Raw genomic sequence first — 25670 nt, 5'->3', positions numbered from 1 at the left:
ACAGAGCGAGACCCCTGTCTCTCAGGGAGGAACCAGGACACTTATTCATTTATAGGGAAAAAATTTAAATCCCTACTCCTTATATAAGTTCCAGATACACTAAAGGCCAGAACCTTTCTGAAGAAGTTGTAGATAACTGTCTTTACTCGGGAGGCTGAGGCAGGAGAATGGCGTAAACCCGGGAGGCGGAGCTTGCAGTGAGCTGAGATCCGGCCACTGCACTCCAGACTGGGCGACAGAGCGAGACTCCGTCTCAAAAAAAAAAAAAAAAAAAAAAAGATACTGGGATAGAAAACAATTTTTAAGTACAAAAAGCAAAAACCATAAGGAAAGAGAGAGAATTGACATATTTGATTACTTTGTGTATTTATTTTTTTGAGACGGAGTCTTGCTCTGTGGCCCAGGCTGGAGTGTAGTGGCACAATCTTGACTCACTGCAAGCTCCGCCTCTCAGGTTCATACCATCCTGCCTCAGCCTCCTAAGTAGCTGGGACTACAGGTGCCCGCCACCACGCCTGGCTAATTTTTTTTTTTTTTTTTTAAGTAGAGACGGGGTTTCACTGTGTTAGCCAGGATGATCTCAATATCCTGGCTTCGTGATCTGCCCGCCTCGGCCTCCCAAAGTGCTAGGATTACAGGCGTGAGCCACCATGCCTGGCCTGATTACGTTATTTATTTTAAATGTACATGTGGCAGAAACACCATTAACAAAATAAAACAACAAATCACAGAGTAGAACAACATAATTTTAACACTTACCAACGAAGACTTACTCATTATTTAAAGCATTTCTCCAAATCAGTAAGAACTCTGATAATCAATAGGCACAAAGACAAATTAACAGGAAATTCACGGAAGAGAGTACTAACTATCCAGTAGTAGACGTGAAAATATGTTGAGTATCACTCCATTCAGGAAGATGCACATGGAAACATTTCAAAAGTGTATGTAACGTCTGTGAGTTTGGCTAACATTTTATCATACTAAATGAATGTGAGGTAAATGAAATTGCTATTTAAAAAGTAGATATAGGCCGGGTGCAGTGGCTCACGCCTGTAATCCCAGCACTTTGGGAGACTGAGGCACGTGGATCTCTTGAGGTCAGGAGTTTGAGACCAGTCTGGCCAACATGCTGAAACCCCGTCTCTACTAAAAATACAAAATTAGCTGGGCGTGGTGGTGCCTGCCTGTAATCCCAGCTACTCGGGAAGCCGAGGCAGGAGAATCGCTTGAATCCAGGAGGTGGAGGTTGCAGTGAGCCAAGATTGCGCCATTGCACTCCAGCCTGAGCAACAAGAGCGAAACTCTGTCTCAAAAAAAAATTAGCCAGGTATGGTGGCAGACACCTGTAATCCGAACTACTCAGGAGGCTGAGGCAGGAGAATCCCCTGAACCTTGGAGGTGGAGGTTGCACTGAGCCAAGATCGTACCACTGTGCTTTAGCCTGGGCAACACAGTGAGACTCCATCTCAAAAAGAAAAAAAAAAAAGAAAGAAAGAAAAAATAAATACAACCTACAGCCTTTTGGACAGCACTTTTTTTTTTTTTTGAGACGGAGTTTCGTTCTTGTTCCCTAGGCTGGAGTGCAGTGGCACAGTCTCGGCTCACTGCAGCTTCTGCTTCCTGGGTTCAAGTAATTCTCCTGCCTCAGCCTCCCGAGTAGCTGAGTTTACAGGCGTGTGGCACCATACCCAGCTAATTTTGTATTTTTAGTAGAGATGGGGTTTCTCCATGTTGGTCAGGCTGGTCTCGAACTCCAGACCTCAGGTGATTCCAGACCTCAGGTGATCTGCCCACCTCGGCCTCCCAAAGTGCTGGGATTACAGCGATAAGCCACCACGCCTGGCCCTGGACTGCACTTTTTAAAAAATTCTGTAACCTCATTGGAAATGATAGACACCCCTTTGACAGTGCCTGATGAAATTTACATATATACTTTTTACTTGTATCTGGTAATTCTGCTGGATTCACATCTGAGAGAATCCTTACACACATGCTTGAGAAGACATGTTTTAAAATAACTTTGTTGATACATTGTTTACAGACTTCTAAAATTGGAATCAAGGAGAATAATGGATTGTTAAGGTGTGGAATAATCATACCATGAAATACTGTATTAACATTAATAAGACAAAATGTTTAAGATTTGACACGTTCGGGGATACATGGGTATTCATTAATTTACAGTTTTCTTTATGGTTGAAATTGTTCTTATTTTGTCCAGAAAAAAAAAAAGTTGGTTTAGAAAGTTGTAGAGGTTGAAAAAGAAAGAAAAATAATTTTTAAAATTTTTAAATTTTTCTTAAAAATTGGTGATAAAAAATTCATTGATTAAAGGAGATATAGATTAGCATCACAAATGAAAATAATTTAGGAACAAAAACCCAAGTCAAATGTAACCCAACAGGGATCGTGTCTTGCTCACAGCAGTAGGCAGACAAAGATCCTGTCCCTTGTGGAACAGAAGCGAGAACTGGGGAAGAAAATAGAGGCTCAGGCCGGGTGCAGTGGCTCACTCCTGTAGTCCCAGCACTTTAGGAGGCCGAGACGGGCGGTTCACCTGAGGTCAGGAGTTTGAGACCAGCCTGACCAACATGGAGAAACCCCGTCTCTACTAAAAATAAAAAATTAGCCAGGCGTGGTGGTGCATACCTGTAATCCCAGGTACTTGGGAGGCTGAGGCAGGGGACTCTCTTGAACCCAGGGGGCAGAGGTTGTCGTGAGCCGAGATGGTGCCATTGCACTCCAGCCTGGGCAATGAGAGCAAAACTCTGTCTCAAAAAAACAAGAAAAAGAAAGAAAAGAAAATAGTCTGTGTGCTGGCTTCTCCTCCCTTCCATCTTTGTGCCTTGCTGTCTGGCAGTCACATTTTTCTCCTTGCCTCTTTTCTTTGGCCCCTACCTCCTTGTTCCCTGCAAGTGGTAAGTGCTCCATCAGGCTGGGAGTGGAATGCCAAGTGTGCTGCTCATGGCTGTGGCTGGGAGCCAGGGAAAAAATCATCCCTGCCTTCCAGCTCCTTGCCAGTCCCAGCTGGCATCTTTCCCCTCTTCTCAGCCAAACTCCCACTGGTGGCAGGGCCTGCTGCTTGCTGTAGGCGTGGGGTGGGGAGCAGACCATTGCTTGCGTGGATGCCTTCATAAACACAGAACGTGAAGAGCTGGGGCGTGCATTTAAAATCCTGTGTGTGTGTGTGGACTGAGAGTCTGGTCCTAAAAAAGGATTTGCGGATGTTGCTTTTTTTAAGTAAAAGATCAGAATGGCCTCAAGTAATCCAAGAAGATAGTCCTCATTCAACCTTGTACTTTTTCCTTTTTCTTCAACTGCCATTGTGTTTTCTTCTGCCTTGCTCCCTTCCCTCCTGCCCACCCTGTGCCTGCCCTGTCACCTTCGTTCCCCACCTCAAGCTCAGTGTGAGTGAGGAAACAGGTTCAATTAGTTAGTTTACCCATGTCTGAAAGCATTCCATCTGTGGAAACATCCTGATTACCCAAGAGAGGGTGGCACAGGGAGCAGAAGTTGCTTCATAATCCTGCTTTGGTGGCCTGGTGTCTTCCTTCTCTCACAATGATGAAGGAACACGCCACGTCAGCGTCTGGAGCGTGCGCAGCTCGCTCAGCCTTTGTGTTCGTTGTAGATCGAGCGAAGAGGAGAAAGCTCAGGGAAGAAAGGGCATGGCTGCTGGCTCAAGGGAAGGAGCTCCCTCCAGAACTTTCCCATCTGGACCCCAATTCCCCCATGAGAGAGGAAAAAAAGACTAAAGACCTGTGAGTATTTAATAACAACAGCAACAGTAGCAACTGGTAGCATTTACGAAGCACTCAGGCACTTTCCCCGTGTCATCCTTAGAACAGCCCTGGTGGGTAACATTGTCACCATGTGCCAGTGCATGGGGCGGGCCCTGCACTCACAGCTGACCCCGGTGCCCTTCCTCAGGCACACACAGACATACCTGGCTACCCCGGCCTCTGACACTCTTGCTGCCACACTCTGTGGGAGCAGAAGTAAGACTTATGCTAAGCTCTTCTTTCCTCATCCCCTTAATTTAATGAAATCAGAATCTGATTATTATGTAAATGAGCTCCTTGGAAATGTGAATAGCAGTTTATCTGTTTGAGGTTATTACTTCCCGTGAGGTTACTAGGTACCATGTGACTTTACTGCTCACTGAAAATTCAAAAGGCAGGTACACATTCAGTGTTCTTGAGCTCATTCATCGTATGCTTTTTTGAATTAAAAGTAAAATAAAACCTGGTTAAGAATGTGCTATAGGCAGGGCTCACGCCTATAATCCCAGCACTTTGGGAAGGTGAGGCAGGCAGATCACCTGAAGTCAGGAGTTCGAGAGCAGCCCGGCCAATATGGTGAAACCCTGTCTCTAATAAAAATTTTGTTTGAAATTAGCCGGGCGTGGTGGCACATGCCTGTAATCCCAGCTGCTCAGGAGGCTGAGGGAGGAGAATCGCTTGAACCTAGGAGGCGGAGGTTGCAGTGAGCCGAAATCGTGCCACTGCACTCCAGCCTGGGTGACAGAGTCAGACTCTGTCTAAAAGAAGAAAAAAAAAAGATTGTGCTATAAAGCCTGGGCAACATGGTGAAACCTCACCTCTACCAAAAATACAAAAATTCCCCAGGCATGATAGCACACACCTGTAGTCCCAGCTATTCAGGAGGCTAAGATGAGAGGATTGCTGGAGCCCAGGAAATCGAGGCTGCCGTCAGCTGTGATCACGCCACTTCACTCCAGCCTAGGCGACAGAGCAAGATCCTGTCTCAAAATAAGTGAAGAAATAAAGAATGTGCAATTAAATAACCAACATTCTAGAACCATAAAGTTCTGGATCATCTAGCAACCCCCCATTTTATAGATGAGGGAAGTGAAATTCCCGGTTTTGCTAAGGTCCACTGTCCCTCATTTTGTATTTCTAGGAGCGTTATCAGTATCACAGGCTCATCTAAACCACACTATTAGGACTATTCCAAATCTTACTTCAGTCAGGTGTGTCTGCGATAGACCTGAGAGGGCTCAGGAGAGAAGGTGGTCAGAGTTACTATTAATTTCTTATTTTATGATTTACAGCTTTGAGTTGGACGATGATTTCACTGCTATGTATAAAGGTTAGTTCCCATTCTCCACTGTTCCGTTTGTGATGGACATTTTCCTCTGTGCGTGTGTTAATTAAGATCTCTTCTCTGGCTCTCAGTTCTAGACGTGGTAAAGGCTCACAAGGATTCCTGGCCCTTTTTGGAACCTGTGGATGAATCTTATGCCCCTAACTATTATCAGATTATTAAGGTAGAAGTTGTGTTTGCAGTAATGCCTACTATAGTCTGTGTATCTTTCTTGGGTTTTGTCATTTGTTTCTTGTTTCATGTATATATTTTTGATGTATTTTTCTTTTCAACTGTTGAAAGTTCATGTCATGTTTCTCGTTTTATCTGTTATTCGTTACAGAGCAGCATTGCTGAATCCTCATTCTCTCTCCGTCTCTCTCTCTATGAAACGTTTTGCTCTCAGCATACTTTAACTATAAAGAGTTATGTGTCTCATTTAGGCCCCCATGGATATTTCCAGCATGGAGAAGAAACTGAATGGAGGTTTATACTGTACCAAGGAGGAATTTGTAAATGACATGAAGACCATGTTCAGGAATTGTCGAAAGTATAATGGGGAAAGTAGTGGTAAGCGGGGAAGGAGTTTGCACTAGATACATATCTGTAATCAAGAATAAAATGCCTTCTCTTTTATAAATACACGCCCTAGTGACTTTTCTGTAGGACAGTGAGCAGAATGTGTATGAAAAATCATGGGATTGACCATTCTAGCCGCTTACCACAGTATCTGCCAGGGACTCTCCTGGCCCGCAGGACAAGAGAGTGCAGCTGGCGCCTAACTGGCTCATCCTGGAGACCAGTCTGGTTCTGGCTAATACTGTGTGTGCCTCTTTAACCACTAGATAGAGCTGACTCTTCAACCATCTGGAGAAGCTGGCGTAGTAGATCTGTAATATCAAAGTAGAAATGGCTCCTCCTACTTTGGGTCATTTATGCATTAACTCAAAATGCCCTGCTTAAAAACAGCAGATTCAGCCATTTTTTATTTAGTATTTCTGCAGTTTAGCCTTAAAGAATTAAATTTTTACTGGCTTTTTTTTTTTTTTTTTTTTTTTTACTTACTTTGAGACAGGATTTCGCTCTGTCACCCAAGCTGCAGTGCAGTAGCGCAGACATGGCTCACTGCAGCCTCAAATTCTTGGGCTCAAGGGATCCTCCTCCCTCAGTCCCAAGTGGCTGGGACTATGGGCAAGCACCACCACACCTGGCTAATGTTTTCTTTTTGGTAGGGACGGACATCTCGCATTCTTGCCCGGTCTGGTCTTGGAACTCCTGGGCTCAAGTGATCCTCCTGCCTTGGCCTCCCAAAATGCTGGAATCACAGGCATAAGTTACTGTGCTCAGCCTGGTTTGATTTAATAGTCCTAGAGGCCCTGTCCCAACCATACAGCCTTGGGCATCTTAGGATAGAAACCATGTCTTCTTCATCTTGCATCCATAGCTCTGCAATATAATGTGCCCTAAAGGTGAATTAAACTCATAGTTTACCCAGGTTGCATCTTTTATTTGTTAGAATTGTCTTTTGTGACATATAGTAGGTCAGTTTCTATAAACTATAGTTTCTTTAAACAGTTTCTGTAAACTATAGTTTCTATAAACAGTTTCTATAAACTATACCTAGAAGTCAATCCTCCTGTCTTCCTATAGAGTATACCAAGATGTCTGATAATTTAGAGAGGTGTTTCCATCGGGCCATGATGAAACATTTTCCTGGTGAAGATGGAGACACAGATGAAGAATTCTGGATTCGAGAGGATGAAAAGCGGGAGAAGAGACGGAGTCGGGCTGGGCGAAGTGGTGGGAGCCATGTTTGGACCCGCTCCAGGGACCCAGAAGGGCCCAGCAGGAAACAGCAGCCCGTGGAGAATGGAGGAAAGTCGTTGCCCCCGACACGCCGAGCCCCCTCTTCTGGGGACGAACAGAGCAGCAGCTCCGCACAGCCCGCGCGGGAGGTGGGCACTTCCAATGGCCGAGGCTTTTCTCATCCCCTGCATTGCGGTGGGACGCCCAGCCAGGCACCCTTTTTAAACCAGATGGTAAGGAACCTAGTTTGTGAGTTCACAAGAATGTAAAGGCCATTCAGTTGGTTCTTCCTACAAAATACTTCTGTGTATGGATGAAATCTTTTTCCCCATGAGTCCTTCATTCCTTTTCTTTTATGTTGTTTACTTTTTAGTAGAGACACAGTGTTACTATGTTGCCTAGGCTGGTCTCAAACTCCTGACCTCAAGCAATCCTTCCACCTCAGCCTCCCAGAGTGCTGGGATTATAGGCATGAGCCACTGTATTCAGCCCTTCCTTTATTTTAAATCCTCTTTTTCTCATTTGAATTATGTATTCTCAATGTGTGCAAAAATTGGGATTAAAAAGATACATAATCTGGCCAGGCACCGTGGCCCACTCCTGCAATCCTAGCACTTTGGGAGGCTGAGCTGGGTGGATCACGAGGTCAGGAATTCGAGACCAGCCTGGCTAACATGGTGAAACCCTGTCTCTACTAAAAATACAAAAATTAGCCAAGCACAGTGGCACTACTCAGCTATTCAGGAGGCTGAGGCAGAAGAATTGCTCGAACCCAGGAGGCAGAGTTTGCAGTGAACCAAGATCGTGCCGCTGCACCCCAGCCTGGGCAACAGAGTGAGACTCCGTCTCCAAAAAAAAAAAAAGTAATCTTTATTATGTAAAGTACAGGTATACATATAGTACATAAATGTACAGTATATCTGCAACATTAAGATTTCATGGTAGTGGCCGGGCACAGTGGCTCACGCCTGTAATCCCAGCACTTTGGGAGGCCGAGGCGGGCAGATCACGAAGTCAGGAGATCAAGACCATCCTGGCTAACACGATGAAACCCCGTCTCTACTAAAAATACAAAAAAAATTAGCCAAGCGTGGTGGCGGGCGCCTGTAGTCCCAGCTACTCGGGAGGCTGAGGCAGAAGGATGGCGTGAAGCCAGGAGGCGGCGGAGCTTGCAGTGAGGGGAGATCGCGCCACTGCATTCCAGCCTGGGTGAAAGAGCGTGACTCCGTCTCAAAAAAAAAAAAAAAAAAAATTTCATGGTAGCAGGCAACTGGGGAGAAACGGCTAATATGGATCCTTGGGAGGAGGAGTAATGAAAAGGAGATTGAGAAATACTGATTTAATCTAGTATCTCCTGAAGAAGGAAGTTGCTTCGGGCTCACAGGCAAGCCCTGATGCGGGTGAGCGCGTATGTTCACAGTCTCCCTGTTTCCAGCCGAGGTTTAGTCATCTGTTTTATTTTAGTAGAATGTTCATCTTCAGGAAAACCCTTGTTGTCATCCTAAGGTCTGTGCCTTTCCTTTTTCCTTTTCTTGCTTTGCTCAATGTGCTGCAGAGGCCAGCAGTACCAGGGACATTTGGCCCTCTGCGAGGATCAGATCCTGCCACCTTGTACGGCTCTGGCGTCCCGGAGCCACACCCTGGGGAGCCTGTGCAGCAGCGTCAGCCTTTTGCCATGCAGGTAAGCAGCCTACTCAGGAGGTGCAGGTGCGGAGGGTCCCACAGGTACGTTTCAGAGAAAAAGTCTCTTTCCAGGTCCAATGTTCATTGCCTCCTTTCCCAAAGAGCCTGTTTCCGTAGAGAAGCACGTCTCGAAGTGTGCCTTATTCTGTGAGTCTGGTTAACTGTGCTGCCTTTTCTTGTTGCCAGCCTCCAGTTGGAATTAACAGCCTCCGAGGACCCAGGCTAGGCACACCCGAAGAGAAGCAGATGTGTGGGGGGCTGACGCACCTTTCTAACATGGGCCCACACCCTGGATCCTTGCAGCTCGGGCAGATAAGTGGCCCAAGTCAGGATGGAAGCGTGTATGCCCCAGCTCAGTTCCAGCCAGGATTCATTCCTCCCCGGCACGGGGGGGCTCCACCCCGGCCGCCAGACTTTCCTGAAAGCTCAGAAATGGCTCCCAGCCACATGTATCGATCGTACAAGTACCTGAATCGAGTACACTCTGCCGTCTGGAATGGGAACCACGGTGCTACGAACCCAGGACCCTTGGGCCCAGATGAGAAGCCCCACCTGGGGCCAGGACCCTCGCACCAGCCTCGCACTCTCGGTCCCATGATGGATTCCCGGGTCATGAGACCGCCTGTCCCCCACAACCAGTGGACTGAGCAATCAGGCTTCCTACCTCATGGAGCTCCTTCCACAGGGTACCTGCGACCGCCCTGCAAGTCTGCTGGACATCGGTTACAGCCACCTCCAGTGCCAGCACCCAGTTCTTTGTTTGGAGCGCCCGCCCAGGCTCTGCGGGGGCTGCAGGGAGGGGACTCCATGATGGACAGCCCAGAGATGATCGCCATGCAGCAGCTCTCCTCCCGCGTCTGCCCCCCAGGTGTGCCTTACCACCCCCAGCAGCCCGCACCCCCGCGTTTACCTGGCCCTTTTCCGCAGGTAGCTCACGCAGTGTCGGTCACTGTGTCAGCCCCCAAGCCTGCCCTGGGCAACCCTGGGAGGGCACCGAACAGTGAAACACAAGAGCCTGAGAATGACCAAGGTAATTCACACTGTCACTTTGGGCTCTTTAAGCTCTTGTTTCATGAGTAATCATGTTACACAGCATATCAAACCAAGAGTAATCTGTCTGGTTCCCAGCCTCTTTTTTTCTTTTTGAGACAGAGTCTTGCTCTGTCGCCCAGACTGGAGTGCGAGGGCAGTGGCACAATCTCAGCTCACCGCAAGCTCCGCCTCCCAGGTTCACACCATTCTCCTGCCTCAGCCTCCCGAGTAGCTGGGACTACAGGCGCCCGCCACCACATCCGGCTAATTTTTTGGTATATTTAGTAGAGATGGGGTTTCACCGTGTTAGCCAGGATGGTCTCAATCTCCTGACCTCGTGATCTGCCCCCCTCAGCCTCCCAAAGTGCTGGGATTACAAGCGTGAGCCACCGCACCCGGCCTTCCCAGCCTCTCTTTCTTGAACTTCTCAGATTTGGGCCAATCATAGTCCTTGTCTCGGTCTATAGATCCCAGAGCATTTCTGGTCATAATTTTGACTTCTGCACAGGTGGGCGTTTGCTGTGCCAGGCACTCCTCCTGAGACTTTTTTTTTTTGAGACTCACTCTGTTGCCCAGGCTGGAGTGAAGTGGCGCAATCTCGGCTCACTGCAACCTCTGTCTCCCACGTTTAAGCAATTCTCCTGCCTCAGCCTCCTGAGTAGCTGGGATTATAGGTGCATGCCACCACACCCGGCTAAATTTTTTTTTTTTTTTTGAGATGGAGTCTCGCTCTGTCACCCGGGCTGGAGTGCAGTGGCCGGATCTCAGCTCACTGCAAGCTCCACCTCCCAGGTTCATGCCATTCTCCTGCCTCAGCCTCCCGAGTAGCTGGGACTACAGGCGCCCGCCACCTCGCCCCGCTAGTTTTTTGGGGGTTTTTTTGTTTTTGTTTTTGTTTTTGTTTTTTTTTAAACGGAGTCTGGCTCTGTCACCCAGGCTGGAGTACAGTGGCACAATCTCCACTCACTGCAAGCTCCGCCTCCCGGATTCACGCCATTCTCCTGCCTCAGCCTCCCGTGTAGCTGGGACTACAGGCACCTGCCACCATGACCGGCTAATTTTTGTATTTTTAGTAGAGACGGGGTTTCACCATATTAGCCAGGGTGGTCTCGATCTCCTGACCTTGTGATCCGCCGTCTCGGCCTCCCAAAGTGCTGGGATTATAGGCTTGAGCCACTGTGCCCGGCCACACGGCTAATTTTTATATTTTTAGTACAGAGAAGGTTTCACCATGTTGGCCAGGCTGGTCTCGAACGTCTGACCTCAGGTGATCCACCCGCCTTGGCCTCCCAAAGTGCTAGAATTACAAGCATGAACCTTCCTGAGACTTTTATACTTTAACTCATTTATTCTCAGAACAAGCCTTCGAGATAGCTGCTGTTACTATCCTTTTTGCAGATGGAAAATCCAAGGCATAGAAATGTTAGATTATTTGCTCTCAGCCGGCTAGTAAGTAGCAGAACTGAGATTTGGGCTCAGACAGACTAGATCCAGCATCCCATGCTTTACCCACTACATCATCATAGTTCCCCTAAAAAAGTTTGGGAGGCCGAGGCCCCTGGATCACTTGAGCCCAGGAGTTCAAGACCAGCCTGGGCAAGAGAGTAAGACTGTCTCTACTAAAAAATTTTAAAATGGTTGGGCGTGGTGGCTGAGGCCTGTAATCCCAGCACTTTGAGAGGCCGAGGCAGGTGGATCACAAGGTCAGTAGATCGAGACCATCCTGGCTAAGACGGCGAAACCCCATCTCTACTAAAAAAAAAAAAAAATTGCCGGGCGCAGTGGCTCACGCCTATAATCCCAGCACTTTGGGAGGCCGAGGCAGGCAGATCACAAGGTCAGGATATTGAGACCATCCTGGCTAACACGGTGAAACCCCATCTCTACTAAAAATACAAAAAATTAGCCGGGCGTGGTGGTGGGCACCTGTAGTCCCAGCTACTCAGGAGGCTGAGGCAGGAGAATCACTTGAACCTGGGAGGTGGAGCTTGCAGTGAGCCGAGATCGTGCCACTGTACTCCAGCCTGGGCAACAGAGCGAGACTCTGTCTCAAAAAAAAAAAAAAAAAATTAAAAAATTAAAAAATTAGCTAGGCATAGTGACTCATGCCTGTAACTCCAGCATTTTGGGAGGCCAAGGCGGGCAGATCACCTGAGGTCAGGAGTTCAAGACCAGCTTGCCCAACATAGCAAAACCCCATTCTTCTGAAAATACAAAAATTAGCCAGGCATGGTGGCCAGGTGCCTGTAATTCCAGCTACTCGGGAGGCTGAGACAGGAGAATCACTTGAACCTGGGAGGCGGAGTTTGCAGTGAGCCAAGATTGCACCACTGCACTCCAGCCTGGGCCACAAAGTGAGACTGTCTTAAAAAAAAAAAAAAGAAAGAAAAAAAGGTTCATGCCTATAGTCCCAGCTACTTGGGAGGCTGAGGTGGGAGGATCACCTGAACCCAGGGAGGTCAAGGCTACAGTGAGCTGTGATTGCACCACTGTACTCCATTCTGGGCAACAGAGCAAAAGCATGTCTCAAAAAAGAAAAAAAAATACCGTCTCGAAAGTTATTATCAAGTCAATTTCTGTTCTTTCGCTACATACCTGGATTTATTAAGAATGGCCAGTAGTGAGATCTGGCAAATTTGGAAGCATTTTCTTAGAAATGCTGTTTCAAAGGAGTAAACATTTACTAGGGGGAGAAAATGGGGAAAAAATACTTTGCAATTAATGCTTATTTCTAGGATAAATATCTAGCATGCATGTAATTTTCTTCAGTACCTGGCAGGGGAATGGAGACACTTGGACTTTAAGATAACAGATTCCTGGCCAGGCGTGGCGCGGTGACTCACGCCTGTAATCCCAGCACTTTGGGAGGCCGAGGCGGGTGGATCACAGGGTCAGGAGTTCAAGACCAGCCGGGCCAACATGGTGAAACCCCGTCTCTACTAAAAATATAAAAATTAGCCGGGCACAGTGGTGCGTGCCTGTAATCTCAGCTACTTGGGAGGCTGAGGCAGGAGAATCGCTTGAACCCGGGAGGCTGAGGTTTCAGTGAGCCGAGATCACACCACTGCACTCTAGCCTGGGTGACAGAGCAAACTCTGTCTCAAAAAAAAAAAAAAAGGTTAATAAATTCCACATAAAAGTGTTTCTCATACCTGTAATCCCAACTACTTGGGAGTCTGAGGTGGAAGGATTACTTGAACCCTGGAGTTCGAGGTTTCAGTGACACATGATCACACCACTATACTCCAGCCTGGACGACAGAGTTGAAACTCCGACTCTTTAAAAAAGAAGAAAAAAAAATTGTTAGGGAAGAAAACCCTTTTAGTATTTCTTTTATGAAAAGTCCGGGCCGGGCGCGGTGGCTCAAGCCTGTAATCCCAGCACTTTGGGAGGCCGAGACAGGCAGATCACGAGGTCAGGAGATCGAGACCACCCTGGCTAACACGGTGAAATCCCGTCTCTACTAAAAATACAAAAAAAAATTAGCTGGGCGAGGTGGCGGGCCCCTGTAATCCCAGCTACTCGGGAGGCTGAGGCAGGAGAATGGCGTGAACCCGGGAGGCGGAGCTTGCAGTGAGCTGAGATCTGGCCACTGCACTCCAGCCTGGGCGACAGAGCAAGACTCCATCTCAAAAAAAAAAAAAAAAAAAAAAAAAGTCCTACTTTGTTAACACCACCTCTAGGAGAATTTTCTAATACTGATTTCAAGTAAGTTCTGGAATTGAAAGCTTTACAAGAATCCTGTTTAGTTAAGTCTTTGATAAGTCTAGTTGTAAGTTTAATGTTGACTGAATAATGAAAAGTACAGTTTTTGACTTGCATTGTATAATTTATGTACCATTGACGTTTAAGGCCTGCTTCAGGTAGCCTGAGCTATCTTAATAGCTCTTTAAAAGTTGTTAAGAATCTCTAACCTTGTCCTTCAGATCTGTTACCAGGATTGTAATTTGATCACACCTGGACAACTGTCCTCCTAGAAAGATTATAAAAAGATTATTTTGGCCTCGTGCCTGTAATTCCAGCACTTCGGGAGGCTGAGGGGGTAGATCACCTGAGGTTGGGAGTTTGAGTCCAGCCTGGCCAACATGGTGAAACCCTGTCTCTACTAAAAATACAAAAATTAGGCCAGCGTGGTGGCACATGCCTGTAATTTCAGCTACGTGGGAGGCTGGGTCATGAGAATCACTTGAACTCGGGAGGTGGAGGTTGCTGTGAGCCAAGATCGTGCCACTGCACTCCAGCCTGGGCATCAGAGTGAGACTCTGCCTCAAAAAAAAAAAAAAATTATTTTATATAGATACATACATACACTTATCCACTATTCTATATTGTAGTCTTAGTTTTAGTTAAGACCATATTTGTAGGTTGAATAGTAAGGTAAAGAATTCTGAGGAAGTAAACAAGCATAGGAGTCTCATAAATTAATTTGATTAGGCTTAGTAAGTTTCCATAATGTGTTAAAGATGCCTTTTGAGTTTTATGTTGTAGGCATCTTGTCTTCAAGACATGCAGACAACGTGAGTGTATCCATTCAACAAAGTGATCGAGTCTGTGTGTGCATGGACCGAGATGACAGGGAGACGGAGAAGTCCCTCCTGTGGAGCTTTTGTTCTCATGGAGAGAAATCAGGGCTTTGGCCTTTCTGAGTGCCCGTGGTGCCCTGTTCTTTCTCGTTGCATCACATTTTAGAGCTTCCCAGCGTGGCCAGCAGTTCTGATAACAAGCATCCCCTCCTGGTGTGTTTCACATGCACCTTCCTGGAGTCTGTGAGCCACAGGCCATCTCTCAGGCTCTTACGAATCAGGCAACCCAAGGTGAAGGACGTGTGTGCATTCTCCAGCCCACCGTGAGCGTGGCTGTAGCGGTGCTAGATTTTACCTCTGTGTCCATGAAAGGGGTGAAAGGAAGTGTACGGGGACCCCAATGTCCTGAGCTCTTTCAGGGGCTCAAACAGTTTCCAGCTGGGACTTGAGTCACCACACATCCACCTCAATCTGACTCAGGTGTGTTCTTTACATGAATATTGCCATGTCAGCTACTGAATTATTTTTTCTCCTTTTTTTTTTTTTTTTGCAGCAGAGCCGTTGCCTGGCCTTGAAGAGAAGCCAGCAAGTGTTGGTACTTCAGAGGGCGTATACCTCAAACAACTACCTCACCCCACGCCTCCCCTGCAGACTGACTGCACCAGGCAGAGCTCACCACAAGAACGGGAAACAGTGGGCCCGGAGCTCAAAAGCAACTCCTCCGAATCTGCGGACAGCTGTAAAGCCACCAAGGGCAAGAATCCCTGGCCCTCGGATAGCAGCTACCCTGGCCCAGCCGCCCAAGGGTGCATGAGAGACCTCTCCACGGTGGCAGACAGGGGCACTCTTCCCGAGAACGGAGTCACTGGGGAAGCGTCTCCTTGTGGATCAGAGGGGAAGGGCCTTGGTAGCAGTGGTTCTGAAAAGCTACTCTGCCCCAGAGGCAGAACGTTTCAGGAAACCATGCCATGCACAGGACAGAACGCGACGACACCGCCCAGCACAGACCCCGGTTTGATGGGAGGCACTGTGAGCCAGTTTTCCCCGCTGTACGTGCCTGGCCTGGAGTACCCGAATTCAGCCGCCCATTACCACATCAGTCCGGGCCTGCAGGGTGTGGGCGCTGTGATGGGAGGGAAGTCCCCAGCATCCCATCCCCAGCATTTCCCCCCAAGAGGCTTTCAGTCTAACCACGCTCATTCTGGAGGCTTTCCCCGGTATCGCCCCCCACAAGGAATGAGGTATTCCTACCACCCACCACCGCAGCCTTCCTACCACCACTATCAGCGAACTCCTTACTATGCGTGTCCACAGAGCTTTTCGGACTGGCAGAGACCTCTGCATCCCCAGGGAAGCCCCGGCGGGCCCCCAGCCAGTCAGCCTCCCCCACCGAGGTCCCTCTTCTCAGATAAGAATGCCATGGCCAGTCTGCAAGGCTGTGAGACGCTGCATGCTGCCTTAACTTCTCCAACCCGTATGGATGCAGTGGCTGCTAAAGTCCCCAATGACGGGCAGAATCCTGGTCCGGAGGAAGAGAAGCTGGATGAATCTCTGGAGAGGCCAGAGAGTCCCAAAGAGTTTTTAGACCTGGACAACCATAACGCCGCCACCAAGCGGCAGAGCTCGTTGTCAGCCAGCGAGTATCTCTATGGAACTCCACCTCCGCCTCTGAGTTCAGGAATGGGATTTGCTTCCTCAGCGTTTCCACCCCATGGTGTGATGCTGCAGCCAGGGCCTCCCTATACACCTCAGCGGCCGGCCAGTCACTTTCAGCCCAGGGCTTACTCCTCCCCTGTGGCTGCCCACCCGCCTCACCACCCAGGGGCCACCCAGCCCAACGGCCTCTCTCAGGAGGGTCCCATCTATCGCTGCCAGGAAGAGGGCCTGGGTCACTTTCAAGCTGTGATGATGGAACAAATTGGCACTAGAAGTGGAATAAGGGGACCTTTCCAGGAAATGTACAGACCATCAGGGTAAGATTGCATTTGGGCTTTTTCCCCCTAAGGAAAGAACAGATGTTTATTTTATTTATTTTTGAGACAGAGTCTCCCTTTGTCACCCAGGCTGGAGTGCAGTGGTGTGATCATGGCTCACGGCAGCATCGACCTCCCAGTCTCAAGGATCCTCCTGCATCAGCCCTTTAAGTAACTGGGACTACACACGTGCCACCATACCCAGCTAACTTGTTTGGGTTTTTTTTGTTTGTTTTGTTTTGTAGAGGTAGGGTTTCACCGTGTTGCCCAGGCTGGTCTTAGTCTCCTGAGCGCAGGTCATCCTCCTGCCTCAGTCTCTCAAAGTGCTGAGATTACAGGCAGGAGCCACCACGCCTGGCCTGGATGTTCATTTTAAACAGAAAAATGGCCTTAGAGATGAAGATAACAGTTAATGGTCTAGGAACCAAAAAAGCATGTGACTTGACTGATATTGCGCACTCTGTAGGAAGGTATCAGACTTACAGCCCAACTTTATCTTTGAAATTTTTTCCCCTCGTGAAAATGAATAGGCCTTTAAATGACTGAATTAGATTTTGATATTGTAAACTTTTTTTATTTTTATTTATTTATTTATTTATTTATTTGAGATTAAGTCTCGCTCTGTGGCCCAGGCTGGAGTGCAGTGGTACAATCTCTGCTCACTGCAATCTCTGCCTCCCAGGTTCAAGCGATTCTCCTGTCTCATCCTCCCAAGTAGCTGGGATCACAGGTGCCCGCCACCACACCTGGCTGAGTTTTGTATGATACTGTAAACTTAATCACCACAGTTTGAGAGCTGAAAGCAAGGCTGTGTCAACATTGCTGCCATGTGCAGACACTGACCAAGGTAAAAAAAAAAAAAAAAAAAAAGGCCTACCCGGGAGTAGAAGAGGAGATCATATGTAGTACTGAAGTTTTACTACATACCTCTCATTTCTCTTTTTTTTTTTTTTTTTTTTTTTTTTTGAGACGGAGTCTCACTCTGTCGCCCAGGCTGGAGTGCAGTGGCCGGATCTCAGCTCACTGCAAGCTCCGCCTCCCGGGTTCACGCCATTCTCCTGCCTCAGCCTCCCGAGTAGCTGGGACTACAGGCACCCGCCGCCTCGCCCGGCTAGTTTTTTGTATTTTTTAGTAGAGACGGGGTTTCACCAGGTTAGCCAGGATGGTCTCGATCTCCTGACCTCGTGATCCGCCCATCTCGGCTTCCCAAAGTGCTGGGATTACAGGCTTGAGCCACCGTGCCTGGCCAACATACCTCTCATTTCTTACCCTATCATTGAATGAGAAAACCAGGTTTATCCAGAATGCAAGCAAGTCCCCATGAGACTTCTTTCACACATGCTTGTGTAGTGATGTTCTCGAGATCCAGTTAGGTGATCTGCCATCCAGGAAGTTTTCAAATCGATATACACAAATGAAAGTTATGAAGCGTAATCTTGAAACCAGTACCATTCAGCATAAAAACCAGTGTGCCTCTCCTCAGTGCCATCCTGTCGTCTTACTGCTAGACCCTCTCTACTATTTAACATTTTGTCATGTTTGCTTTATATGTCTCTAAATACCTGTTTTCTTTTCTTTACTTTTTTTCCTAAGCTGTTGGAAAGTAAATTGTAGACATCATGGCCCTTAACCCTCAATACTTGAGCATGCGTCTCCTGAGAATGGACATTCCTTGGAGCACCATTTCAAAATGATACCACACTCGAGGCAAACGACAAGTTCTAATAGAGTTTTTATTTTTCTGTCCTCAGTTGTCCCCAGAGTGTCTTTTAGAGCCATTTCTTTGTGTTTTATTTTGATTGTTTTTTTCTGATAAAGGATCCAATCAAGGCTCATGGATATGCATTTGGCTGCTGTGTCTGTTTAGTCTCTTAATTTATAGCGGTTGTCCTACGTTTGTTTTGTTTTCTAAAGAGTCCAGACCAGTTATCATGGTGAGTGTTCCAGATTCTAGATTCATCACATAGTCTCCTCGTGTTTAGATGAAACTCTTGGGCCAGGTGTAGTGGTTCATACTTATCATCCCAGCACTTTGGGGGGCTGAGGCAGGAAGATTACTTAAGCTCAAGAGTTTGAGACCAGCCTGGGCAACATAGCAAGATCCTGTCTCTACTGAAAATAAAGAACTTAGCCGGGCATGGTAGCACACACCTGGAGTTCCAGCTACTGAGGAGGGTGAGGCAGGACCATCCCTTGAGCCCAGAAGATTGAGGCTGCGGTAAACCATGATCCTGACACTACACTCTAGTGGGGTGACAGAGCAAGACCCTGTCTCTAAGAGAAAAAAAAAGTAGATTGAACACTTTTGTCAGGAGTATACATAGGCAGTGCGTGTGCGTGCCACTTACTGCACCAGGAGGCACAGAATGTGGAGTTCTCCCAGTATGGATGATTCCAGGCCTGATCACCGGGGTGACAAAGGCAGTACCCTCGTGACTGCAGTGTCTTGTTTCTTTTGTCATTAATGTGTCTTCATTAATCGCTTCTTTCTCGTGGCTGTAGAATGCAGATGCACCCGGTCCAGTCGCAGGCCTCGTTCCCAAAGACCCCCACAGCAGCAACGTCACAGGAGGAGCTGCCGCCTCATAAGCCTCCAACACTTCCCCTGGATCAGGTAAGAGTCACTAAAAGTTAGAGCTGTTCTTCCTCCGGGTGGTGGGAAGTAAGTGTATGACATCCCTGCTGTTCGGAAACAATGCTTTAAGGTATCCTGTGGATCCAGGAACTTTGCCTGGATCATGCTTCCTTGGCACTTGGAAAAAGAGCAAGAGGCCTTGGAAGTCACTTCTCACATGTCTCTTTTTCCTATTGTGATATGGAATGTATGTGTACCAATTTGGTGAGTATTTAAACCTCATTTTTCCAAACCATCCGCCAACATTTTTTCTGCTATGATCGCTTGTCTGTTTTATGCTTCCCCTTTCTTTCACATCAGAGAGAGACTGGTTGGTGGGTTTTAGAGTACTGCCTCTGAGTGCTGCTTCTCTCCCATGCAGTCGTTCTCTTGACCCCCACAAAGTAGTTGTCATTGGCTGCATCATGATCATCTGTCAGTGTGCAAGTCCTACGGCTGTTACGCATTGGGACTGGGATCTGAATTGAGAAGTCCAGGACTCTAGAACCTACCCTCTGGAAGTAAACTGTAGCTGATGAAATAGAATGAAGCCATTTTCACAGATGAGGAGCTTGGACACTCTTTGGGCTTACTTTTTTTTTTTTTTTTTTTTTTTAAACAACCCAATTTTTTATTTTTGTTTAAAATGTCTTTGTTTCTGGCCGGGCGCGGTGGCTCAAGCCTGTAATCCCAGCACTTTGGGAGGCCGAGGCGGGTGGATCATGAGGTCAGGAGATCGAGACTATCCTGGCTAACACGGTGAAACCCCGTCTCTACTAAAAATACAAAAAACTAGCCGGGCGTGGTGGCGGGCGCCTGTAGTCTCAGCTACTTGGGAGGCTGAGGCGGGAGAATGGCGTAAACCCGGGAGGCGGAGCTTGCAGTGAGCCGAGATCACGCCACTGCACTCCAGCCTGGGAGACACAGCGAGACTCCGTCTCAAAAAAAAAAAAAAATGTCTTTGTTTCTTTCAGAGCTAGTCCAAGGAGGAAATGAGCCCCAAGCAATGGAAAGCTGCACACGAAGACTGGAATGTGGAGAGCTGGGGAGTGCCCTGTCAGCTCTATCCCCATCACCTGCTCCGCCCCTTCACGGCGACCCACTTGTGCCATCCTTGAGCTGGAGCCAGTCACAGGCCCTAAAAGGACACTCCTTAGATGACTGACACACAGATTGCAAAGGTCCTCGTCCGGGGGTCTCTTGCACAGCTGATGTAGACAGTCAGGCAAAACAAATGAATGTGGAGTTAATGATGACTTTTCCAAATCCTGAGACACTCTTCAGGGAAAATCACTTTAAACTTGGGGGAGGGGGTTTACTCAAGAATGGAGTGGTGCTTTTAAACTTTGATGAGCAGCTAAACTCAGGTATATATTTGGGGAAGGGACTACTCTTAGTATTAATGGTTTTGGAGCTGGGTCCAGTTTACAGAATTTTCATGTTGCCTTTTAAAATAATTTTTGTTGGTGGTGAATGTATTGTACATAAAGTGGGAAGGGTGGGTGGGGATGCGGAAGAAATGGGGGTCCTAACTGGTGGGCACGCAGCACTGGAGTGATTTTTATCTGTTTACAATCATGTCACACTGAATACTTCTGGGAGCTGGAGATGAGGGTAGGAAAGGTTTGATCTTGTAATATGTCACTGTGTTTCCTTAGTGGCCAGCCAGCCTTCAGAATAGCGAAAGGCCTGCTTTCCTTCCAGTCGGCCTGAGAGAGAACATCTGTCCCCTAACCACCTGCTGGTGCTGGTGTCTCTGTTGGAGGCAGAGTGCTCTCAGGAGACTACTAGAAGCTTCAGCCCGGAAGACAGGCTGCTCTCTCACGCTGGTGGCCCAAATCCTGGATTTGAGAAAGGGGTGTCCCTTCCTGATTTTACCAGCAGCCCTACCGAATAGTTGTAAACCAGTATCAGGAATTGGGATCTAGAGTGTTTCACATATTAGAAGATGAATCGTCCTCATCACAGACCTCCCTGTCAGGACTGTGATCTAGAAGGCACCACACACAGCTTTCTGGCACGAATCACATTTTGTGGAAGTGACTACTCAGGTTTGTATATTTTAGTATCAATAAAGAATTGCACAGGTTTGAATAGGAAAAATGTATTCTATAGATTTACAGTTTGAATGTAGGAATATTTCAGTATATATAGTTTTTATTCGTTTTAAGTGAATCATGGTAAAATCAGTCATGGTGATTTAAAATAGCTATCAAGAACAAGTTCTTGGAATTATTTGTTGTGTCTGTGATAGGAAACCATTTTACAGTATTAAATTACTTTATTACAGTTGTAGAATTGAATTACACTGGATTCTCCCTCATTAGCATTCTGTGTTTGATTTTAGCTGAGAGGTCACCAAAGTTAGGACCCACGTTTTAAACTTTTGAATATCCCACAAAAGAAAAAACTAAGGAAAATACTGAAATTACAGGTCTTTGTAAAGAGTAGCAGATTTTTAAGCATGCTTTTGGGACAGTAGAAGAGCCTCTATGAAATATTAATCTGCCCTAGTTTCTTATAAATTCAACTGTGGGAGGGGCCAGTAGAGTTTTTCCCTCCAATTCCAGGATTCCTAGTGAAACACGGAACTGTCACGTTTACAGTTTGCTAAACATAACGCTGTCCGTGGAAAAGGAAGCTGATCAGAAGCATCTGTGATACAGAGAACTGAAATTCAAGACATCAGTTCCAGGATGACGGAAGTTCACATCCGTACGCAAGCGCTTGGCCTGGTGGTGTTGCCTAGGGCTCAGGCAGATTTGAGAGTTGAGTAGGGAACACAGATGCCTCTGAGCTATGATGCACAAGAGTACAGATTTGCTCTCAGAGGTTTTACTTTTAAATTTGATGTATTTGCAAGTGGATTGAGTTTTGAGCCTGTGTTCTCACTGGATCCTAATTCTTGTTAGAAACCTATCACTGGCATAACGTGGTTTAGAAGAGTGAAGAGTGACAGAAGGTTTTCGGATGGGTCTGCCCTGTAGCTAGTATCCGCTAACATGGAGCATTGCTACTTGAGTTTCTGTGTGTGTGCAGAAGCAGGGAGGAGGGGAAAAAAACTGCTAGTTTGGAGCTGGTTAGCCCTGGTCCAGGCCCAGAGAATCTGGCCACTGACAGCTTTTCTCTTTTCCTGGTAATGCTGGTTTGAATCAGAGGCCTCTCACTTCTCCCTAACAGGAGCACTGTCACCGTGGGCCTCTCCCCATGACTACCCCAGGGGCCTGGGTGGGAGTGGCTGTGAGCAGCATCTGGGCTAGTGCCCTCTTTCCTTCTGCCCTCGTGGTCCTCGAGCAGCTGTGTGCGCACTGTTCCAGGTACTCCTGTCTCCTCCCTCTCCCAGTGACCGCCCCAATCAGCTGTTGCTAGAGCCGTGCTGTGAACTACACAGGAAAAGTCAGTAAATCCCTTTATCCTTCATCTCCCTTCTTGGTTTTAGACAGAAAATATTAAAGAAGAGCAATAGGAAATAGAACTACTGTATTAAATTATAACACCATGAACAGGAGCAACAGCAGCCGCAGAATTGTCAGCCTTCCCGCATCCTGTGTGGGCAGGTGTCCATGCGTTACAGGTACTAGTGCTTCGTCCTTTGTCCGGGGAGTGTTCTGAGCTTTCGCAGGTCTTTGAAGTGCAGATCTGCTATAAGCTGTCTGGAGCTGCAAGGTTGCAGGAATCCACATGACCGTGAGCTGCTGTGAACCCCCAGTCCACCCATCCCCAAGCAGGATCTTTTTCTCACCTTTTCTTCCTCCTCTAGCACTTCTCTCTCCAAGTGTCTTAAGCAGATGCAGTGTCTTAAAGCAGATGCAAATACATTTGCCATCTTCTCCATTAGGAAAATGATGGTTATGTGATACGTTATAATTAGAAAGTAGTGTGTAAGGTGTCCTGAAAAGGTTTGCTCTCAAGCTAGAAGGACATTTCACCCCGTGGGTCACTGTCACCTTGTCAGTATGCCAGCTCTCAGTGGTCCCCAAGAGGACGGGGATAGCTGAGATCATGGAGAATGGGAAATAGCTTCGCACCTCTTTGATTTAACACCCATGGCTCACATTTATTTGAGTTGTTAGTAAGTTAGAAACTTGTGTCCCTAAGGCCCAAGAGAAAGAAAAGATGAGCTTCTTGGGAGGATTCTAAATTTGTTTTCCCCTCAGAATTAAAAAGTAGTTTTTAATTCAGCTACTTTTTCCCCTCACTTAAAAGGTAGCAGGAGCTGTTGGCTAAAATTCGTTACAGTGAATGCACGTGGAGGATAAATAAGAACAAACCCTGCAGGATTCTTGTTGACGTAACTTTCCATCCCACCTCCGCCTCTCCTTCATCACCAGCCTTCATCAGGTTGGTTTAGTTTACCTGGTCGTACACATGAGCTGCTTACCAACAGTTTGTATCTTCTTACTGAGCCCAGGCCAGATGCTCTCGGAAGGCAGGCCTCGTCATGCTCCTCTTCGTTAGGCTTAATGCAAACCTGAAGACCTGCAGTTTCTGAAGACTTGCAGTTTGTGCCCCTCAGTTCAGTCAAACCTCAGCTTTAAATGTCGATTTACTCTGGCTTGTCCCTTGGAAGTGCTTCTTGTGACTAAGCATTTGGTGTCGTTATCCCATGCCATTTCTCTGCTGTATTATTTTGTGTACTATAATTATTTTTGCTGATTCCTACTGCTGGCAAAGGGTATGCTCAGTGCCATCCCAGGCCCACAGAATCCCAGTGTTGCAGTCACCACAGCTGTCAGAAACAAGCTTGCAATCCATACCTCTTGGTTCACTTTTTTTTTTTTAATGGAAGTTCAAATCTGTAAATATTACACTGCTCTTAAGACCTGATTTGAGGCCGGGCGCGGTGGCTCAAACCTGTAATCCCAGCACTTTGGGAGGCCGAGACGGGCGGATCACGAGGTCAGGAGATCGAGACCATCCTGGCTAACACGGTGAAACTCCGTCTCTACTAAAAAAATACAAAAAAACTAGCCGGGTGAGGTGGCGGGTGCCTGTAGTCCCAGCTACTCCGGAGGCTGAGGCAGGAGAATGGCGTGAACCCGGGAGGCGGAGCTTACAGTGAGCTGAGATCCGGCCACTGCACTCCAGCCTGGGCGAAAGAGCGAGACTCCGTCTCAAAAAAAAAAAAAAAAGACCTGATTTGAAATTTCACAGGAAGGCTTAATCCTACAGTCGCAAGGTAAGGACAGTTCAATAGTGTCAGAACCCCAACATGCTTGAAGAGAACCTCGGTTTTCATAGAAAAGAAAGGCTGACGGTTTTCTGGCGTTGTTGCCCTTGTTGTCTGTCAGTCAGTTCACCCCCTGCAGATTCTTCATGGACCCGCATTGCAGAAATCAGTCCCATGTATTAGTGAGCCATGTGCCGCCCAATTCTGGGGTTCCTGGGGTGTGGTGTCTCCACAGGTAACTCTCCGGACAATAGCTTCAGTCAGGATACTTCTTATTTCGGTTGAGAATGCAGAGGCTTTTATTCGTGGGCTCACATCACTGCATAGGCACAAAGAATGTGATTGCCATTTGCAGCGTGAGAAAAAGCTGGACTCCCCATTTCTTTTTTGGTGGGTTGGACTCTGTGCCATGCAGCCATAGGACACCGAGCCTTGCGCACTTTCCCCTTGGGACAGCAGTGTTTGGGTGAATGTTACTGCGTCCCATTTTTCTTTTTTTCTTTTTTTGAGACGAAGTCTTGCTCTCGTTCCCCAGGCAGGAGTGCAATGGCGCGATCTCAGCTCACTGCAACCGCCGCCTCCCAGGTTCAAGGGATTCTCCTGCCTCAGCCTCCCGAGTAGCTGGGACTACAGGTGTGCGCCACCACGCCCAGCAAATTTTTGTATTTTTAGTAATGGGGTTTCACCATGTTGGCCAGGATGGTCTCGAACTCCTGACCTCAGGTAATCCACCCGCCTCGGCCTCCCAAAGTGCTGGGATTACAGGCATGAGCCACCGCGCCCGGCCTTCATTTTTCACATTAAGCTGGGACACAAGCTTTGCCTCCAGGCTGGATGTTGATCCCACTCTGTGCTAGACAGACGTTTGGAGGGACTGTTCGGTCTTGGCTTGACCTTTTCTTACCTAGTTTCTCCCTCTTGTCCTGCACGAGAGGACTGACTGAACTCTGATGTCAGTACGGCTGACGAGCGGCTGATTGTCCTGCATGTGTTTTTGAAGGGGGTGGCTGGGGTGGGAACAGGGGCATGGATGTTGCATAACTTATTGAAATGTTGACCCCCGTTCAGGAAACCATGCGGCCCCTTCCCTTCCCTTCCCTTCCCTAGCCAGGGCTCAGGTACCTCACTCTCCTGCCTTGTGCACAGCTCCCGGGGCCCAGGTCAGTCTCCACCAACTTTGGCACACAGTGTCCGGAGCCTCTGCTCTGCTGCAAAAGCAGAAGCCTGTGAACCTTCTGGCCAGTACTGGAAAGGGGAATGCTATTTATTTTTATATTGTGTATATTTTGTCGTGGTCTGCTGATTCCCTGTTTCACTGAGAGCGACACTTACCTCAATAGTTAGTTCAATATTGTGTGTTGGATAATTTTTTTAAAAGAACTTTTTAAAAAGCTTTTTGATCCTTGGAGGTCTGTAGATTTATTTCCATATGAACTGGTTATTTTGTATAAAGTACATTCTTAAAATAGCAAGGCTCCTCTGTGTGTATGGTGCGTCTGTCTGTCCGTGTGTCATTTCCACATCAGGGCAAACCCAGACTTCATCAGGACAAAGGCATGAACTAGGCCACAAGGCCACCGGCTAAAATGCCATCCCTCATGTCCATTCTCATGCATCAAGAATCCATGGAGGCGGGGCACGGGTCCCGTGCACGTGAGAGAGGAATATGGTTCCAGAGAACTTCAAAAACAGTCATATACGGACGGGCAGTTCTAAACCACGTCAGGGATAAAACATTCCTCACAGCTGATCCTCGCAAA

At 47.4% G+C, this 25670-nt stretch overlaps 1 protein-coding gene across 12 annotated transcripts in view; it reads left to right on the top strand.

The window, feature by feature from the left end:
• Nucleotides 1-25382, top strand: part of CECR2 (CECR2 histone acetyl-lysine reader) — a 197764-nt gene extending 172382 nt beyond the window's left edge. For 6 of the 12 annotated variants that reach the window (XM_028828022.2, XM_028828020.2, XM_028828025.2 and 3 more), the window contains 10 exons: nucleotides 3635-3764; nucleotides 5078-5115; nucleotides 5202-5293; nucleotides 5553-5679; nucleotides 6760-7148; nucleotides 8471-8596; nucleotides 8785-9628; nucleotides 14707-16126; nucleotides 18629-18740; nucleotides 19715-21043. In XM_028828022.2, the coding sequence (XP_028683855.2) occupies nucleotides 3635-3764; nucleotides 5078-5115; nucleotides 5202-5293; nucleotides 5553-5679; nucleotides 6760-7148; nucleotides 8471-8596; nucleotides 8785-9628; nucleotides 14707-16126; nucleotides 18629-18740; nucleotides 19715-19720 (3284 nt within the window). In that variant the 3' untranslated portion in view covers nucleotides 19721-21043. Of the gene's footprint in view, nucleotides 1-3634; nucleotides 3765-5077; nucleotides 5116-5201; nucleotides 5294-5552; nucleotides 5680-6759; nucleotides 7149-8470; nucleotides 8597-8784; nucleotides 9629-14706; nucleotides 16127-18628; nucleotides 18741-19714; nucleotides 21044-24445; nucleotides 24634-25056 lie in introns of those variants that run through there. The other 6 variants (XM_077950793.1, XM_028828023.2, XM_077950790.1 and 3 more) reach the window with 3 other exon arrangements.
• Nucleotides 25383-25670: the final 288 nt, after the last annotated feature.

This window comes from Macaca mulatta, chromosome 10, assembly GCF_049350105.2.
Source record: "Macaca mulatta isolate MMU2019108-1 chromosome 10, T2T-MMU8v2.0, whole genome shotgun sequence".
NCBI classification, from domain to species: Eukaryota; Metazoa; Chordata; class Mammalia; order Primates; family Cercopithecidae; genus Macaca; species Macaca mulatta.
Note: the sequence above shows the minus strand (reverse complement) of the source record. Positions and strands in the feature narration are given on the sequence as shown.